The sequence below is a fragment of the Hydra viridissima genome, unplaced genomic scaffold (genome assembly GCF_058129835.1).
Source record: "Hydra viridissima isolate aposymbiotic clone 2 unplaced genomic scaffold, HvirCarnegie_v1 scaffold_10, whole genome shotgun sequence".
Lineage (NCBI taxonomy): Eukaryota > Metazoa > Cnidaria > Hydrozoa > Anthoathecata > Hydridae > Hydra > Hydra viridissima.
In genome coordinates this window covers 11,125,425-11,144,502 of record NW_028324309.1, presented here as the reverse complement: position 1 = coordinate 11,144,502, position 19,078 = coordinate 11,125,425, and the positions used below count along the sequence as shown (strand labels likewise).

Here is a 19,078-nt window from a genome sequence, read left to right as displayed (position 1 = left end):
TATAAAGTTTAAGATAGATAGAAAATAAACTTCAGTTCAAAAAGTTTTATTTGCCATAATTCTTTAGGAGATATGTTTCCAGAGTGTTTGCTCTAAAAGATTTTTATTTCCTAAGGTTAAACTGTAATAAACTGTTATTGTTAGCAATACTGTTAAATAATTTTTGTAGTTGAAACATTTTTATATTTATACATAAGTTTTCAATGGGTGGTATTACAGGAGAAGCTTTGTTTTAAACCAAACCCACACACACACACACACACACACACACACACACACACACACACACACACACACACACACACACACACACACACACACACACACACACACACACACACACACACACACACACACACACACACACACACACACACACACACAAAGTTGTGTTTCAAGCTTTTAATAAGACTTAGAAACATCGTGCTATCTTCATTTGTTATCAGTTGAACCGCTAAAAAAATATGGAGGTTCTCTCTTCCCATGCTTTACTTATATTGAAATTTTTTTTTCATTCTTATTGTAGTTCTTATTTGCATTTTTTTGATTAAAATTTTTTTAAATAACATGATTGCTTTAACATATTTAGTTAATACTGCATTTGAAATTTATGGTAGTGAGATTGAAGTTGAATAAAAAATTTTGGACATGACGAGTTTTAAACTTTATACGACAAATTTATATTCCACTTTTGAATAAAAAATATTTTGATAAAAAAAAACAAAAACTTCCACATGTCTCCGAAACTTATAAAATTTTAAAAGATGAACTTTTTTTATTAAATTAAATGAACGTTATTATTATCGTTTATCAAAAAACTGAACATGTGTTAAAATTGGCGTTGTGTAGTTAAAACAATAGGAAACGCGCAATAACAACAGTCTAGTTTTCAATATGTGAGTAACAAATGGAGGTAAGTAAATGAAGAAATGTCTGAAATTACTTTAAGTTTTAAAAGCATGCTTTTAAAAATATTGTTCAATTTTTAAAAAAGAAGATTGTTGTGGTTGTTTAATAATATATTTAAAATTTCTTAGCTTGCTAAATTATATATTTCTCATAGACATTTTTCCTTGTGTGAAAAAAAAAAGTGAGATAATCTTATTTAGCCAATGTAAACCAGCCCATGTATTGCTTAACCACAGGTGAAAAGTCTTTTCATAAACTTTCAAAAAACGCTCTTTTTTTTTCCTTTTTTGATGATTTGAATATTTTGAAATTTTTTTTGTAGCAATCGTGTGTAGTTTTTATTTTTTATTATTACATCTGTTTCTGTTCTCCTAATTTCGTTCGCTGTAAGCCTCTCATTTTACAAAGGAAAAATATGCTCGCAAGTGACCAACAAAATGCAATCTTGTTTGGGTTAGTGAACTTTGAAGGAAAATATCTTACAGCTGAAAAATTTGGAAATCAAATCAATGTCACTGGGGCATCTCTACGAGCCAAACAAATGTGGTGCTTTGAGCAAAATGAGCAAAGTTCTCAAGGTTACTTAAAAAGTCCAAAATCCAACTACTTGGAAACAAGCAAATCAGGTGATGTCTTGTGTGAAAGCAATAAAAAGTCCAGCAATTTTGTTTTTGACGTGGATATAAACGATGAAGGTAAATGGTCGTTCAGAGATCGTTTTGGGAAGTATCTTTGCGGAAATGCCGAAAGACTCTATACACAACCAAAACTTTCGGACGATTCATTGTGGAGGATACATTTGGCCAGTCATCCGCAATGTAACATTTTAAGTCCTACTCGTAAAAGGTATGTACATTCAGAAAATGGCGAGTTATGCGCTAATGAAAACATTCCATGGGGCCAAGATGCAGTAATAACAGTAGAATTCCAAAATGGCAAATACGCGTTGAGAGATTCCCAAGGTAGATATTTAAATGGACTTACAGGGAAGCTAGAAGATAAAATTTCCAAAGAGTCACTGTTTATAATATCTATTTATGGTAATATGTTTGGATTGCGAGCCAACAATGGGAAATATTTGACAACGCACGGGCCTCAAGGAAAATTAATTGCTACGAAACAAATACTTGGGAAAGATGAGCAGTTTATCTTTGAAGAAAGTAAACCTCAATGCATGTTAATAGCAAGCAACGGGAAAAAGGTTTCCATAAGACAAGGTAAAAATTTGTTTTAGCGCTTTATTTTACTTAAGTTAATTGAATTCAGAATTCAGCAAATCGGATCTTTTTTCTACTTTGGTTCTCCTAATCTTTTTGGAAAACTTTTTTTTTTCTTTTCATTTCGGATTCGAAAAAAAGTTTTTTTTTTTTTTTTTTATGGAAAATTTTAACAAGATTGACCGTTTTAATGTAAAATTTGAATTCATCATGTTAAACAACCAGTTAAAGAGTTATTTTGTATGCAAATATTGTTGCTGTAGGAATCGATGTTACAGCAAATCAATTTCTTGAAGCCGAAGATACAGAAACTTTCCAAATCGATTATTATAAAAGTGAAAAAGATAAAGTAACTTTCCTCGCCAGAACAACCAAGTTTTGGTGCGCAACTGACAAAGCAATTACAGCAACGGCCACTGAACCTTCTCCGAGCAGTGTTTTTCAATTAGAATGGAATGATGAGAAAATTGCCTTAAAAGCATTTAATGAAAAATACATAGCTTCCTCATCTGGAGGTCAGCTTTCACCCATAGGGGATAATCCTAAAGATGATAACTGTTTATTTACTCTCGTCCTTGTAAACCGGTCAATAATAGTATTTCGGGGGGAGCACGGCTATATTGGGATGGTTCCATCGATAAATAAGATCCAATGTAACCGTGGCATTCACGATGCAATGCAAGTAATTAATTCTGCAGGCAAATATCGATTAAAAACTGCTCTTGGAAAGTCATGGAAAGTTGATGGTGATTCATCTTTAATTGCTGAAGAAGGTAACGGCGACTTATTTCTTTTTAAACTTTATAGTAAGAATAAGATGGTGATTTGTGCTAAAAATGGCCGATTCTTACAAGGAGACAATAACGGATCGATAAAAGCAATTGGTACCGCTGTAAATTCAAGCACGCTTTGGGAATACTGAAAGAACTTAGTATTTGTAGTTAGAAAATAAAATGCACCAAATTAATTATAAAATAAATTTATTAGTTGCAAATTGTAAAAATTATCATTAAAAAGCACATGGTAGTTCGCTTTCTGTTTCAAAGTCACTTAAATCTCCCTTAGGATTCAGAGATTAGATATTCATAACTATATTTATATATTTACACATTTTATGATATAATTGTGATTTGTGTTGCAATTTGTTTTTCTATAAACAGAATTGGTAGGTGGATGCTATGATAAGCACCGAAACACTGCTTTTAGAAATTCTTAATACTACATTTTTAGTAACTTTTCCTGTAAATGTAATGTTGGATTAATTTTTTTTTTTCATGATTTTTGCTTAAATAATGATTTTTAGATGTAATAGATAATCAAAACAATTAATTCATCATGGTAAGCATCATGTTTATCATGATGAATTAATTGCCATAACAATGGACTTTAAACTCTTACATTTTTAGTTATACATGGGAATGTCTCACTATCTTAAACCCAATATCTTAAGTAATCATAATGAATACAAAAGCTGATCTATTGAAATCCAAAACAAGATAAGTTTAATTGGATAATAAATATGCAGCAAGAAGACTTTACATAAGAACAATCTTTTGACAACGACGATTAGCGTATACATGGCAACATTGTGGCTTTCAATATACTTCAATATGGCGGTAAAAAATTGAGCTGTAAAACTGTCTTTGTGATTTCTCACTTATGGTAAAAGCAATTGCATTTAACAAATTTTAGCAACTAAATATTTTTCGAAGGAAGATGATTCAATCGGACGAACTATGATTTTTTAGACATCATTTTTTAAGTTTAATGATAAAATTTTCAGCGGGGTGTTAAAGCTGCTTCCAAATGCGTACAAGAAAAATTATCTTCGATTTATCTTTAATGTTTCTTCAACTGCAAAAAGCTATAAAACAACAACGTTTTGTAATTGAATGAGTTTTATATTTGTGTAACACACCTATTGTCGTACAACAAAAAAACTTATTGTACAATTTATTATACTTTTGTAAACCATTTTATACTTGACAAAATATTTACATGGATTTATGTGACAAAAAATAATTTTATATGACAAAATTCGGCATGCTGCAGCAGCATTAAAACTTAAAAGAGTAAGTTTTAATACATGGATTGATACACGTTTTTTTTTTTTTTTTTTTTTTTTGTAAGAAGCTTGCTTATAAGAAACTTGAAGCCCCGAAATCTTAAGAAACTATTAGTACTAAGTTACTTTTCGATAAGTAACTTATCTTATAGAGAGTTCGAGGAATATTTCCTCGTTTGTGTTCTTTTCAGGGACAAATCTGAGGATTATATTACATTGAATGATAATTGGATGGAATTCAAAGAGCTTTAGTTGACAGTAAAACATTTTATCTTACTTGCTAACATGTTTTCAAATTGCATTTTACTTACTTTTTCTTTCTTTTGATAATCTGAAACTTAAGAAACTCTTAAGTTACTTTTAATACTAGAGTTGTAAAAAAGTACCCTTAATATAAGAAACTTCTAGTACTAGCCCATTTGCTTGGTTTCTTACACACAAAAAAAAACATGTACTCGTGTTTTGAATAATTTTGCGCTGCCTTTCTTCCTTAGCGTTAAAAGAGTTTATTTTATTTTTAATGAGCCTTTTTCAAATTAAATTTACTTGAAAAATAAAACTAAATTTTATGATGACTCTATCATCAAGGAAATTGACATTAAATCTGAAAAAATGTCTTTAAATATAAAAGTTCTTTTAGACGTTTGGAAGTAATGCAATAAAAAAGTATTAAAAACGCGGGTTTTAACAGTACATGCAAATAAATTTAACATTTTACATTTTAATGTCGCAGAAAGCCACGAGGTACTATGATAGAAAAAGTCATAAAATACCCTGCATTAAAATTAAATATGGTTGATTATTTTTTTTCTATGGATTATTATGCAAAACAATTCAAATTTAGTGTTTTGTAATTATTTGATTCCGTCTATTAATTTTTTTTTAAATAACCAAAATGCTTCGCAAGAAAATTATGCAATCAGATAAACAACGTTATGCCTATAATCGCTCTAGTATTTATCGGATGATCACGACAAATTAAAGTAGTTTTATTGCGCAGCATACGAATATCAATATGCAAATAAAAAGGTAGCATATATAAACACATATTTGTTGGAAGAAACATAAGCATAAAGTTATTACATCCAACAGAAAAACAGCTTTGAAGAAGCATTTGATTCAAAAGAAGTAATGAATTTAACGGTAATGTTTGTCAATAAAATGATCTTTTTTATAATTAACTCTTCATTAAGAGTAAGATAATTATTTAGACTTGTTATTTTTCTATTTTTGCTTGCCTTGTTGTTGTATTCTACTTCTTCTCCGGATTATGTTTTTAATGTATATGTTTCAGCCAACTACATCACAACATGTCCAACAAAATATTTTCCAAAAATTTTACGGACAGGACATTTTTGGCCTACTCTTTTGCTATAAATATACTACATAGCGGTAAAACATTTTTTCTATAGCTGAGTTAGTTTTACAACAATTAAGTTGTGTCAGTTAGTTGAAAAACTAACAAAAGCTTTTGCAAAGCGATTTTGCAATACATTTTATAATCCTAATTATCTACTAATATTGAATTGATATCACGCAACTTTAAATGAAATTCCATCAAGTTGTATTCGCTTCAGAAAATGTAAAACTGTAAAATTCCTTGTAAAGAATTTAATAAAATTTTAAATGTTAAACAGAAGTGACGTAACTAAAAACTTGAAAATAGTGTAAAGCAAGAGAAAAAAAAGCATCCTATGAAACCAAACGCTGAAGAGTTAGAATTAGTGGTGAGAAAATTTTTTATTATTCGCATGTTTTTGTTTTTACCTGATTTACTGCAAAAGTTACTGTTATATTTGCTGCCATCTTTCTATTAAAAGGTTTATTAAGCTATGTAGTAATAAAGAACTTTGAAAAAGTTACTGTTATATTTGCTGCCATCTATCTATTTAAAGGTTTATTAAGCTATGTAGTAATAAAGAACTTTGAAAAACAAAATTACAATGCACATGGCAAAGTTAACAATTCCCCAGATAATTTCATTGAGAAAAGCAGCCATATTTAGAGGGCGATATTGTAGATGCAATTATTATTTGTCTCTTCAACATCAGCTTAAAATAGTAGAAGTATTTTGTTGCAATTCATTTTTAATGTCTTGTAATTTTTTAAGGATTGTTAAAAAGTTTTTTAAAGCTGAAGAAAAATTTAATCTTGGAATCTTATTCAGAAAATCTTTCAAGCAATTTTTATAAAGGATCTTCTTTCAGATACCAAGTTTATGTATTGTTATATTGTTGTATTACGGTTAATAATTGTAAACTAAAAAGAAAAGAAAAAAATAAATAAGTAAAAACTATTCAAAAATTGTTTAAACATAAATTTAAAAAACTGTTACAAAAATGTCAAAATTAAAAGCTCATTAACAAAATACATAGCGTAAATATTTTAATTTTTTTAGACGTATTAAAAGCACGCTTCTAACCTGAGTTGAGTAAGACAAATTCCAGCAATTTAACTGCAATTACTTTTAGGACTACAAAACCTTAAAACTGGTTGCTACGATACTGCATATTTAAAGGGTGGTATAATTATCATGCTACATTTACATGATGACGTTATAAATATATACATTTATTTGTATTTAATTATGCATATATATGATATAGGTATCTACAAAAATCATTATGCGCTAGTTAGTTGCACAAGTCAGTTGCAGTAGTTAGGCACTTTACTGTTGCAATTATGGATGGATATCCATAATTGCAACAAACATTTTTTCTGTTTTTATTCGTTATAACATTTCCACTAAACGTTATAACGAATAAAAAATGTTAAAAACGTTTAATTTAAAAAACACCAAGAAAGAAAGATTATCTTTTTAAAAGAAACGCTCCGCAGATCTCTTAAAGATTCATAGATTCATCTTGAAGACTCATTCACGAAATCAGTTTAAAGATAATTTAGAAAAGTAAAACGGATGAGCAACAAAAAAGCTGACGTGTTTGTATTAGATATCTTGCTGTAACACAAATATTTTACAAGATTTTATTGCCTAAAACTCATTATCGCAATTAACTTTTGATATGAATTGTGCGCTTGTAATTAAAACAAGTAATCACTCATTCAGAATTAAATGAATGGCATAATTTTTGAATCATGTAAATCTTTCTTCGAACACAAAGATTGTTATCATTTTTTACGAACCATATATTAAACGTCATTTTCAACGTGCTTCTGGAAAAATTTCATTAAAATTGAATACTTTACTAAGAGACCTCCTATGGTTTTAATAAATTTGCATTAAGCTATCGAGGAACGATTTGAATGAAGTTAATTCCAATTAATCAACTAGCAGTTTCAACTTGTCTACCCAAAAGTTAAGTGATTTTATTCTCTAGTAAAGAAATGGAACTTTGCCAGTTATTCTTAGGGCCGGATCGCTATCCGGGCCAGCTCGTTTATTCATATTAACGCAAAATAAAATTAAGTTAAAATATTAATAACGTCGATATCTCGGTAAACGGGCTGGCTCGGCAAACGAACTTTCTTAGGGCCTGTTTATATGGAAAGCGGGCTGGCTCGTTTGCCGAGCCAACCCGCTATACATATAAACAGGCCCTTATTGTATTTTCAGAATTATAACTTTTCTCTTTAGAAAAAACACTAAAGAAAGTATGAAAACTAAATAACTTAAAAAAAAAAAAACAATTCTCAAATCACTCCAGAAATCACTCGAGAGATCACTCGAGATTCATCAGTATGAGCTAAAGACTAGACGGTAAACAACTTTTGTGAGAAATGAGAGGAGATCCTTGCATATTAGTGACTTTGCTAAAAGTTTGTTAGTCAAAGGTCTCACCAAAGCGCTTTATTTTTCCTAAAAAATATTTAAGATTTCTGTTGAGTTCTTTTTATTACCTTAAACAGTTGACGGCCAAAAAAACCGTCAGATGTTAAGTTCAAAGAAATAATAAAAATGTTAGACCCAAGATTAAGGTAAATCTAAATAGTCTAAAGCAAAAAAAAAAAAAAGAATTCATTCTGACGTCACAAATAGTAAGCAAAAAAAAAACCCGTTTGATTACAGTAAAGCGGTTTGCTTCAGGATAATCGTATTTTACATTTGTTTTCCGTGCTTTTTACTCATGTGTTAAAACTTAGTAAAATCCTTTAGTTTTCGACTTTTTAAAGTTATTTAATACTATTACATGTTTTTTTTTTTATAAGCATATGAAATTTTTTAAACAGGCTCGGGTATGCTTAAGCAAAAAGTTAAAAGAGGCTCAAAAATATGCTTAAGCTTAAGCATATTTCTAATAAAATATGCTTATTTCAATACTTTTTTAAAGTGTGCGCGTTACTAAAGGTTAATGGGTATAAGAAAAGTAAAAAATTGACTTAAGCTCTGTATTTGCCTTGGTTTTAATGTAGCTGAATTAATCTTATAGTATAATAATAAAAAATAAAACATACATACTATATACAAATGTTATCAATTAAATCAAAGATAGAACTTAGAAATAAAATAAACATTTTAAATATGATGTTAAATAAACTACACATTAAAAGTGAGAGAGAAAGAAAAAAAAGAGAGAAATAAAACACTTCAGAGCGACTCTTAAACTTTATGTTTTTATGTTTAAGTATTGAGGTTTAGGTTTTGCAACACAATGACTTCATTACTTCATAAAGTCGTTGCATTGCAAAATATAAACTTCGATTTTTGTTGTTTTTGTTGGTTTAAATTTAGAAATATATATATTTAAAGTTTTTAATTAAATAAAATTTAAATTTTTAAAATAGTTTATCGAGGCTCAGGAATATGCTTACATATGCTTATTTTTTTTCCAAATCTGAGCCTCTATATGCTTATAAGCGTTATGCTTATAAAAAAAAAAACATGTATTACATTTTCAAAAAACTACTTTAATATGCTTGTTATCGAAAATTAAATCATATTAATTTGACAGATCCAATATAAGTTAAAATATTTTTGCTCACGGTTAGAATAAAACTGAAGTATTATGCTTAAACTCTTTGCTTAATATCTTAAAATAAATGAACTTGACATTTTTTCTGTTTTATAAAGTAATTTTTTTTTTTTTTTAAAAAAAAAGTGAATGCGGTATAAAATCTAGTTACTTGGGAATACAATCCTTTTCTTAAAACCTGATGTTGCTTACAAACAGTCTGCAAATACAATCCTTTTCTTAAAACCTACTGTTGCTTACAAACAACAGCAGGCTTTTGAAAAGGTCTGCAAATAAGAGATTAGCATTTCAAAAATCACAGTGCCTTCTTTTCAACTTTAAATAATTCTGTCGTAATCCTTTTCGTTTAAGGACAAAGACATAGAAAAGAAGAATCTTAAGTATCGGAGAGGCCCTAAATTTAGTTTTTGTACCAAAAAATACAAGTAAAACAAAAATTTTATCGAATTTTATTTTAAGTTTCATTTTTGTAAATGTTAGGTTTTGAGAAATACCGTTATGATGCTTTAATAAACGAAGTATATTAGTGCAACGGTTTCTTTTTTCCTCTTGGCTTTTATCTTTAAAACAATAAATTGATTTCAAAAATGGAGCATGTGTATTTGAGTTAAGCCCTCTTTTTTTTAGGACTGCAGAAATATTTCCTCAAAAAACTTCATTATATGCGATGTTGAATATGGAATAGGTCACAACACAAACTCAAGTAAAATCATCGTGACAGTGTTTCTATTAATCATGATGCTGGTTTGTATTTTTGGAAACTTAGTCATGTGTCTATTATTTCATCGGTACCGGCGACTGAGGACAGTTCCGAATTATTTCATCGTATCATTATCAATTAGTGATTTAATTGTAGGACTTGTAGCCATTCCTCTATGGATTTCAATAGAGTTAATAGGCGTGGCAAACTTACCACTTACTAGTAAAATGAACTCTGTGATGCAATTTACTGACACTTTCTGTTGCACATCATCTATTGTTAACTTGGCTGCAGTAAGCATTGAAAGATTTTTTGGTGTGCGCAAGCCTTTAAAACATCGAACTTTTATGAGTACCAAAGTAACAAACTGTTTTTTAGTTTCTATTTGGATATACAGCGCTTTTATAACACTTTTGCAGTTTACAACAATCTTTAAAAAGAACTATTTGATATTTATTTTTGTGATGGGTTTTTTGTTGCCTACTTTAGTAATGTGTGGATCATACACTGGAATATATTTAGCTGTCAGATATCGGAAACGACGCAGAAAATCGTCATGCATTACTAGTGACATATCCATTACTAAATCACTTTTTATCGTAACATCTATTTTCGTTGCATGTTGGATTCCATTTTTCACTTGCATATTATTGTTCAAATACTGTGTTACCTGCACTTTTATAGATACCATACACTTCAATCGATGGGAGAAGTTTACGAAGTGGTTGCATTATTCTAACAGCGCTCTCAATCCAATTGTTTACGGAGCATGCAACGTTAATTTTAGAACCTGCTTTAAGGATTTCTTCAAATGTTTCTTTAAAATGCACGATGATATGAAAAGTCAGACGGAAGAAATGACACAAGATTTGAGAAGTTCATTTTTTCGCCAATCAACAGCAGAACGACAATCGGTTCATCGTGAAGAACATTGTGAAAACAGCTATTCTTATGAAACTCCAAAAGACAGCCCTATATTTAAAAAAAATCGCCGAATATCTAATGCTCCTTTATTAGAAGGTATTAACGAGGAAAAAAAATTTTCTCAGCCAGAAAAGTTGTCGTTGGAAATTATGACTAATCGAAATAAAGAAAATGACATTTTATTTGGGAAAGGTGTAATAAATGGGGTATCACAAGAATTTTACACTCGTTTTGTTAAACAGAAAGAATCTGAGTTATAACTATTTATCAATTAATCTAAATACTCTAACACACAAAAATATTTCAAAGTTCTCTTTTCTCAAAAAAAAATTGCTAAAATACTGTAAGAGGATTTTAAAAGATTTGTTGATTGCAGTGACGTCACAAACCAGTTACCTCTAAGCAAAAATTTATGAGGCCCCACCCCAGTTAAAGACATTGATGTGGCCATATTTTAAGGTAACGAATTAAATTTTGATAACACTCCATTTTTTAATTTAAAAACGTGACACAGACCCTCTAAAAACAGATAACTTAGTTGGAAACGATGCAATATAAAAGTTTCATATTTAAAAATTTATTAACAACAGTTTACGATTTTTATATGTTTTAAAATCATATCTTCATTAACTTACAAAAATGTGTCACTCTTTTTTTTACTTAAACATTTTCATACCTTGTTCTCAACGATGACTTAATGATTTAAAATGCTCTTTCATATGGAACTAATGTTTTACATGAGTAAAACCAAACTAAATTTTCTACAACAGTTCACAACAAAAAATAAACAATATTTAAAGATCTCTAACAAAAAATGTTCTTCATCTTGCTTTTGCTTTGGAAAAATTAGTTATAAGTTATTCAGCATCCATTTTTTTTGGCTTCGTCACTCTTAACAGATATTCCTGTGATATTGTTGACAGAAAGTTTTTAATTTTTTTTTATTTTGAAAACGAGCGTTCAGCCACGGTTACAGGTAAAATTATAAAAAGCAGAAAAGCAGTTGTCAAAAAGAAAAAAAAAAAAATGAAAATTATTTTTGCAATTACCGTGAATTTGCAATTACTTGGTACTGTAAATAATTTTTGAAGCTTATTTTTAAATTCACAACGAAACGATTTAACTTCAGAAGTCACTTTCATCGTTTTGATGCAATTTAACTCCATTATTCAGATACACAAAAACTTACCAAGTAAACTAGATATATTGTTTGGAAATAAACGTGTCTGAGACTAACTTCTGTCACTCAAAACGAACCTTCAATTGTATCACAACAGTAGTTGCAGCATTAAGAATATTTGTTTGATATGATTTTTTTTCTCATTGCTCATCTCAAGTTCATAAAAAAAATGGTTTTTTTTTTAATTCGCTTAGTAGTAAACTTTAAATATATGATACATCGTTCTGCTAGTGTTTTAGAGGCTAACAACACACTTTCTCAAGAGTCAAATAAAAATCTAATTCTTTGTATGTGATACGCAGTAGTTTCATTGCACAACACAAATCAATATGCACAAACTGCAATTCAAAGGAAGTATTAAGCAGAAATGTTTATAAAAGTTCCCAAGTCACTATGAAAGTAATCAATTTAAACTGTTCAATAATCTTTTTCAAAGGCGTAGCACCAGACTTTTCATTTGCTTCATCATTTTGAAGGCTAATTTGAGATAAAATTTGGATAATAATATATCGATTCTTCAGTGAACTGCGTGTATTGGTAGCTCCATTTTGTTCGACATCTTTGTCCTTTGAGTTTGAGTTTTTTGCTACTTTCGCCGAGCCCCAGGAAAAAATGGATACTAAATTTACACAAAATATTAAAATAGTATTCTAATAAAACGTAATTGTGTCTAAAAAAAAAGTAACTTTAAAAAGATTTATGGCACAGTATGCCAGCGTCTCTTTATCCCTGATTGATATACGACAGATTTTCTTGTATCTACACAGGAGTTCCATTTATTTTGAATTGTAGTTATAGCATTTATTTCCAAAATAAAAGGGGAATTAATTTTTTTAATTAACTTTTTATCAAATTAAATTATTTTTATTACTTGAGTCCCCCATTTCTTAGAGATCCTTAAGGGCCCGAAACAAGTCACTACCCAGTTACCCTGTCCGTTATTTCACTGAGGCCATGTTGGATGGCTTTCGTTGTAAAAAAAATCAAAAGTTACATATAGCTTCAGAAACTTCCTCATTAAAAGAAAACAAATAATGATAACTGAAAGAAAAAAAAATTTGGTCTAAACATTTAGTTTAAGCGGTGCTACCGCAGGAGAAGAAAGCAGTGTCGTAAAGAAGTTATCAATTGAAAGCGATTGAAAAAAAAAACTCAAAATACCCGTATTCCGATATTTTATTTGCTGTTTTTTTATTTTGAATAAGGAATTAATTGAAAAGTATGAAAAAATATATTGATCACATGCCTAATTAATAATTTTTTGGAGTTGGCCAATTTTGAAAATTAAAAAATATGGGAGTTGTCCTCTTTTCTGTGAACCCTATATTTAGATAAAATATTGGGCAATAAGAGAAAAAAATGTTTTTGGTCATAAATATATTTGTTTCTTCGTAAATATATTTGTTTCTTCGTAAGTATTCATTCATGTTGAATGTTGTTGCAGAAGTCCCTGCAGTCCACCGGTAATTCCTAGAGGTTTTTGAACTTACGATTTTTAATTTTAATCCGACTTTCATAAAGATCTGGTAAGCTTTCAACTGCCATGGAAACGATATTTCTATCGCATCGTTGTGTTAATAACTGCCACTCATCTTTGAATCACAACTTAATGTATATGTTCTCTTTTTTACATTGCAGTGCACGAATATCTATGACCTGAACAAAAACAATATATCAATGAAATACACAGAAATCTATTTTTTTTCACTTCTCCTATTGAAACCTAAAGAAAAATTAATAAAATTTAATAAAGTAATTAGACCAAGTAATATGAATAAAATCAAAGATACCTTAGCGTCTCCAGTCGCTTTTTCTGGTCGTATAGATTTATAATATTGCAGACTTCCTAAGGATTTCAAAAAATCTTAAGGTAAGTTAGATACATTGTGGAGTTAAAGCGTGTGCGTGCTCTAAGATAAACTCCTTCATACTCATCTGGCACATGAATAACTTTATTTTTCTGCTTCCCCTTTATGGCAGTATGCATAATCAGCCGCTATCTTGGTTTAAGCAACCTATAAACACTTTTTCTCAGCTGTAATATTGTTCAAAGTTATCATATTCAGTAAAACATTTGCGAATACTCCATTCCTATTTTGTGCTGTTCATCCATCGCTGTATAATAAAAATTTAATATTCTTTTCAGATTCTACTCTCAGTTTCTCTTTACAGTAGTTTTGTCATTGGTCTTACATTTACTTTGACGTTTAAGCACTTGTTTATTCATCAGTGTTTATTCCCAATTCCTGTCAACTTTTTTGTGGCCAGTATACTGCCTCCTCTTTTTCCAATTAAGCTTGTTTTTGTATTAATTCCATGTTGCTTTGCTTACCTAAAACCTCTTTCTTCTCTTAACTCTCCTTAGTTCTTCTTCCCTTTTAGGATCTGGGTACAAAAAATAGGGTACAAGTTTTTATTATTGCAGTCACTATCATCGCTTTTATGGTTATTAATCAAGGTAGCGTTGTTGTTATGACGTGTATAACCTGTAAAGTTGTGGCTGGTCCGGATTATTCCATACATTTCTCAGTAACTGATGTCAACAGGCAGGAATACAGAGATGAACCATCATCTTTTGGTTCCATTTCCGTGATTACCTCTGTAAGAACATCAGATGTTAACATGCTGCCGCACCATCAGCTGGATAAATTTGCAAAATCTGAAACAGCATCAGATGTTGACGAACAGCAGCCAGTGTAACAGGCTTTCAATTGATTCCTTTGTGAGAAATAATGTCATTTTTATGGCTTCGTTGCAAGAAAGCTTCAATCATTTTTTTCACCCTTGACAATTACTTTGCCTATAAGCAATAATAATCCCATTAAAAAGGATTGCAAGCATTAACAAAAAAATAAACTCAGGCCTCAAACAACAAAATGGGGGCTAGCATCGGAGTTAGACATATTAATGTCAGATTTGGAAGTTGCCCGATTTACATGCACGCAGTATATTTAGCAATTTTGAAAGCTAGTAGCTGTTTAATTTTGCATACTGCAGGTGGCTACCTCGCGTATTTGACGACATCAAAATAGAGTCTGAAATTGGAGCTAGCCGATTTGCAGGTTAAGCAATTGGCATTTTTAATCTGTAGAAATTAGAAGAAAATTTCTATAATTTTAGGGGACACGTGGTAAATGCTGAACATTATTCATAAATTGTTTTAGCTTTTAATGTTAAAGAAAAAGGTTTAAAACTTTAACGAGTCAAACGATCACACATACAATCACTCAATAAATAAATAAATTTTATGTCCGCTAAATGCGGAGTACAAATGAAAATGTCTTATTTTAAAGACAATATACACACAGACAAGAAATATATACATACATTAATATACATAAACACAAATAATATACACACACTCACTATTATGGCCATAAAATTAGCAAGTGTAGTTTCAATAATTTTTGAAAATATCTATGACTTCATTAGTTCTAAAGTCCTAAACAAAGTTCGTTGGGTTGAAAACCCTTTGGTCTTTGAAGGATTTCTCAGCATAAATCTACTTTTATCCATTTTCAAAAGAAGCAATTTGTTTATTATTTCAGTACAAAGATCTTTATTTCCAGAAAAAATTAAAGTAGTACCGCAATACAAAAACAGCAGCAATGGTCCTCTTGTCAAATAAAATTTCATTCATTAGTCATATTATTTGCCATCTTTAAGTGTGACCCATGGAAAGCCTTTTGCAGTAGGATTCCAAAAACGAAAAATTATAAGTGCTTAAAGTGGACAAGATAAATTTGAATTTTCAAAGTGATCCAGGTCCTAAAAAAAATTGATATAACTAAAAGCCAACGTCGTGACATCGCAACGAAGAGACAACATCGCAATAAAATCTCAAAGCTTGTGAAAAAATTAGTTTCGTATTGCGACTGCAATACAAAAACAATTTTCTATTTTTAGCATCATTTTTAACTACCTTTAACGTAATAAAAATGACCTTTGAAACTTTTGCTGATTTATTTATTCAATGTTTGAAAACCATCCGAAATGGAGTTGAAAAACGAGCTAAAAATGTAGAGTCTTTATTTAAGAATCCCTGAAAAAAGTCACCACAAGCAGTGAGGCTCTTTCTTTTGCCGGTATAGAGGGCTTTCCTAAATTCGAAAATCTTTAATTCATTTGTGAAAATTTCTTATGACATCTGCTATACTACACATACTACAATTTAGTCACTGTGTATTAAGGTATTGCATTGGAGAATAGTAGATTATTATAACAGTTATTTTTATAACTATCTGGCTTATTTGCTATTTGGCGTGTGGATATTGATTAGTGGCTTACTTATTTAGTTGGCTATTATTTTCTTTATGGCTACCGCAAGTATGGAAGTTGATGTTTCTTCAGCACCATTGAGTTATGCTCGTGCTGTAGAATCAAATAAGTCTGACCCTTCAACCAAGCCGACCAGAGTCTCGCTTGGTATCTTTAGCAGCCGTTCTCTTGCTAGCGAAAATTCGCTTGTACTTACTTGCAGCTATGGCGATCTGAACTGTAGTGTTCCTGAATTTCTTTCTGCTCTAAAGGAGAAAAATCTTCTTTCCTCTGTTTGGGGTGTCACTAGACACTATTCGAACAAACATTTCGATTTTGCCCTCCACAATTCAGAATGTCTTGCAGCTTTTCTAAACGCAGAGGTCATAGTTAAAGGTTGCGTGCTTCGCTTCAAACAAAAAATCATCCCCAAGGTACATGTGCTGATTCAAAATATTCCTATCGGTTTCCTAAAAAACGGGAACTCTAGTGCCATCGCTCTACTTGCAGAACATTTATCCAAAGGTAGGGGAAAGGTTGACTCCTACTACTGCCAAAAAGTCAACGTCGAAGGAGAGGACATTTGCACAGGAAACGTTATTGTAGTGATATCCGATTGGAAAAACCCAGCGCAAAACCCTCTGCCTAGATACGAGAATGTGGACGGGTTGACTCTGCGTTACAGACACAGAGGCCAACCTGAACATCGTCAGCAACCTCAGACAAACACTTCCAAAACACCATCATCAGAGGAAGAAAGAAAAGTCGAAAAAACCATGAGTGAGGAAAAGGAGTCGATAGACACCCCTATGACCTCTGAAGAAAACGAAAATCAAAACACTGAAGTTTATGTCTCTAGACCTTTTCTAACCCGAAAAAGGCATGGGGGAAGGAAAGAAAAGAGGAGCCCCAAAAAAACAATCCAAAAAAATGTAGGGGAACCTGTTGTACCTCTGACCACTTTTTGTTTCCGGGCGTTTTTTTGCTCGACGGTTGAATCAATTTATACCATTCAAAGTTAATGTTATTCTCTTATATTTTGCGCAAAAATTATACTTTTGACTTTTTTCTCATTCAACCAATAAGTATCATTTTTGAGCGTTTTTAAAAAAGTACTCAAATAGTCAATGGTACAACATGTACGTTGTACCTTTGACCGAGGTGTGTTGTTCCTTTGACCGTAATGTTATTAATAAGTTCTTATGAATTATTTGGACTTTTAATAAGTAATCATGACATATTACAGCTTTGCTATATGTTATAAAGAAATTTCTAGCCAACCACATGTCAATAAATGCTTATATAAAACCATTTTGTAAGAAATTAAAGACACAGCCGCAGCAAGTTATAACCAAAAAACATTTTTTGATGGTCTAAAGTAAAATTTTGTTTCTTGTCACTTTTATATTACAATTTCAAGTAAAACGTTTTGTTGTAATTCAATTTATTAATTTTGCTTTGAAAAATAACTACTAACTGCAGCATTACATAAGTCTCCCTTAGTTTGGATTTTTTGATACATTTTGTTTTGTATCTAGTCTTGTACAAAGGGTCATTCATTGTCCTTGTACTTAGGGCCGTGTTTTAAAGTAACACCTACGGTCATAATCCTTATGATTTTGCTTTTTTGTTTTTTTGTAGTAAATAAAAGAAAATGACATCAATTATCAGTACTATTTCGATTTAGTCACATTTTTTTCAGTTGGATGCTATTTACATGGGACGGTTCGGGTTAAGATTGGAAACTTCAAATGTGATTGAATTGTACAAAATGTTTTTAATTAAGTTGTTACTCTCTTTTAGATAATTTAAGAGCAAAAATATATTTCTATAACTTGCTATACTTGCAATTAGAAATGAACTCATTGTACCTAAGTTTACCGATTTTAAAACCCTTTTACTTGGCGGAGTTTTATATTTTAAGTAATTATGTCGATATCAATAGGAAGTAATTTGTATGATATGATCATACAAAAAATCTGGCCCTAAGTAGATTAATATCCCCTAAATAGGTTTTTAACTTAGAAACCTCTTAAAACCCAACCAAAACTATTTTTAGTTGTCAGATTCATTTAGATTTGACCATAATGCTTTTTAGAGGAAATCTTTTAATGCAGACAATGAAAAATATGAAAATAAAATATATTATATTAAAAAACATTACTGTACAGTAAAAGATGTCAGATCAACATCAAACATAAGATACTGGCGTCTAGATGATCCATGACCAACACTTGGTGATGGAACTTTCATTATAATATCTTCAAGTTCTACATCATAAACATTGTCATCTTCTCGTATAAATTTATTGTCTCCTGATTTCTTAAGATACTTAACTTTGTAAACTAAACCAACAACTTCAATAACTTCTGCCACATAATGTCTAGAGTATTTCTTTTCACTTAACTTGACAAGTAAGAAACTTCCTGAAACAATTTCACTATTTTCTGATTCATTGTCAAGTATATTTATTCCAAAATCAATTTCATCAAAACTTTCATTAGTTAAACTTGTGTCAGAATGTTGATTAAAAATAATCTGTTTTGCCATGGATTTTATTTGTCTTGAAAAAGGTTTTTGACATTGTTCATTATTAGATTTTGAATGTAAAATAACTTTCATTTCAGGTGTATCAGTTAAAATGCGTGATTTTCCCTTACGTCTTTTTGAAATAGCTGCCTTTCTTAATTTGGCTTTTGGGTGAGGTCGTATTATTTCAGGTGAAACAATTTCCAATGTTGATGGTAAATTGCCAGGAGTGGTTTCAACCTCATTGCTATCATTAGAAATGCAAGTTTCAGTATCCACTATTGGCCTATCAGTAACAGTTGCAGCTAAGAAGTCAATATCAGTAAAAATATTTTCATTAAAGGGAAAAAACCCAGTACATTTAAA

The 19,078-nt window shown here is 30.4% G+C and overlaps 7 protein-coding genes across 13 annotated transcripts in view; all 7 read left to right on the top strand.

The window, feature by feature from the left end:
* Positions 1-1,082: 1,082 nt before the first annotated feature.
* LOC145182156 (fascin-like) lies at positions 1,083-3,171 on the top strand. Its single transcript, XM_080057428.2, has 2 exons — positions 1,083-2,126; positions 2,390-3,171. The coding sequence occupies exons 1-2, from the start codon at positions 1,325-1,327 to the stop codon at positions 3,046-3,048; spliced, it is 1,461 nt and encodes a 486-aa protein (XP_079913554.2). The 5' UTR covers positions 1,083-1,324; the 3' UTR covers positions 3,049-3,171.
* A 1,954-nt stretch (positions 3,172-5,125) lies between these two features.
* On the top strand, positions 5,126-11,045 carry LOC145182157 (histamine H2 receptor-like). Of its 5 annotated transcripts, none has more exons than XM_090100706.1 (2): positions 5,126-5,319; positions 9,750-11,045. In XM_090100706.1, the coding sequence occupies exon 2, from the start codon at positions 9,858-9,860 to the stop codon at positions 11,004-11,006; it is 1,149 nt and encodes a 382-aa protein (XP_089956832.1). In that variant the 5' UTR covers positions 5,126-5,319; positions 9,750-9,857; the 3' UTR covers positions 11,007-11,045. The 5 variants fall into 5 exon arrangements, with proteins under 5 accessions (XP_089956832.1, XP_089956831.1, XP_089956830.1 ...); XM_090100705.1 differs by having other exon boundaries at positions 5,126-5,334; XM_090100704.1 differs by having other exon boundaries at positions 5,126-5,918.
* A 5,038-nt stretch (positions 11,046-16,083) lies between these two features.
* Positions 16,084-19,078, top strand: part of LOC145181042 (cysteine-rich protein 2-binding protein-like) — a 400,331-nt gene continuing 397,336 nt past the window's right edge. The window contains exon 1 of the mRNA XM_090099811.1: positions 16,084-16,116. The gene's annotated coding sequence lies outside the window, so the exon portion shown is untranslated. The remainder of the gene's footprint in view (positions 16,117-19,078) is intronic.
* LOC145181378 (liprin-alpha-2-like) overlaps positions 16,084-19,078 on the top strand; it is a 391,227-nt gene continuing 388,232 nt past the window's right edge. The window contains exon 1 of the mRNA XM_090099791.1: positions 16,084-16,116. The gene's annotated coding sequence lies outside the window, so the exon portion shown is untranslated. The remainder of the gene's footprint in view (positions 16,117-19,078) is intronic.
* The window catches only part of LOC145180864 (tyrosine-protein kinase ABL1-like), a 324,834-nt gene continuing 321,839 nt past the window's right edge, over positions 16,084-19,078 (top strand). Inside the window, exon 1 of the mRNA XM_090099808.1 lies at positions 16,084-16,116. The gene's annotated coding sequence lies outside the window, so the exon portion shown is untranslated. The remainder of the gene's footprint in view (positions 16,117-19,078) is intronic.
* LOC145181231 (uncharacterized) overlaps positions 16,084-19,078 on the top strand; it is a 313,564-nt gene continuing 310,569 nt past the window's right edge. The window contains exon 1 of the mRNA XM_090099793.1: positions 16,084-16,116. The gene's annotated coding sequence lies outside the window, so the exon portion shown is untranslated. The remainder of the gene's footprint in view (positions 16,117-19,078) is intronic.
* The window catches only part of LOC145181932 (hamartin-like), a 175,945-nt gene continuing 172,950 nt past the window's right edge, over positions 16,084-19,078 (top strand). For all 3 annotated transcript variants that reach the window (XM_090099805.1, XM_090099801.1, XM_090099802.1), the window contains exon 1: positions 16,084-16,116. The gene's annotated coding sequence lies outside the window, so the exon portion shown is untranslated. The remainder of the gene's footprint in view (positions 16,117-19,078) is intronic.

Coding starts and splice junctions, on each gene's coding strand:
- LOC145182156 (XM_080057428.2), top strand. CDS start 1,325: ATGCTCGCAAGTGACCAACAAAATGCAATCTTGTTTGGGTTAGTGAAC. Junction 2,127..2,389: donor AAAGGTTTCCATAAGACAAG/GTAAAAATTTGT, acceptor TTGTTGCTGTAG/GAATCGATGTTACAGCAAAT.
- LOC145182157 (XM_090100704.1), top strand. CDS start 5,886: ATGAAACCAAACGCTGAAGAGTTAGAATTAGTG. Junction 5,919..9,749: donor CTGAAGAGTTAGAATTAGTG/GTGAGAAAATTT, acceptor TCTTTTTTTTAG/GACTGCAGAAATATTTCCTC.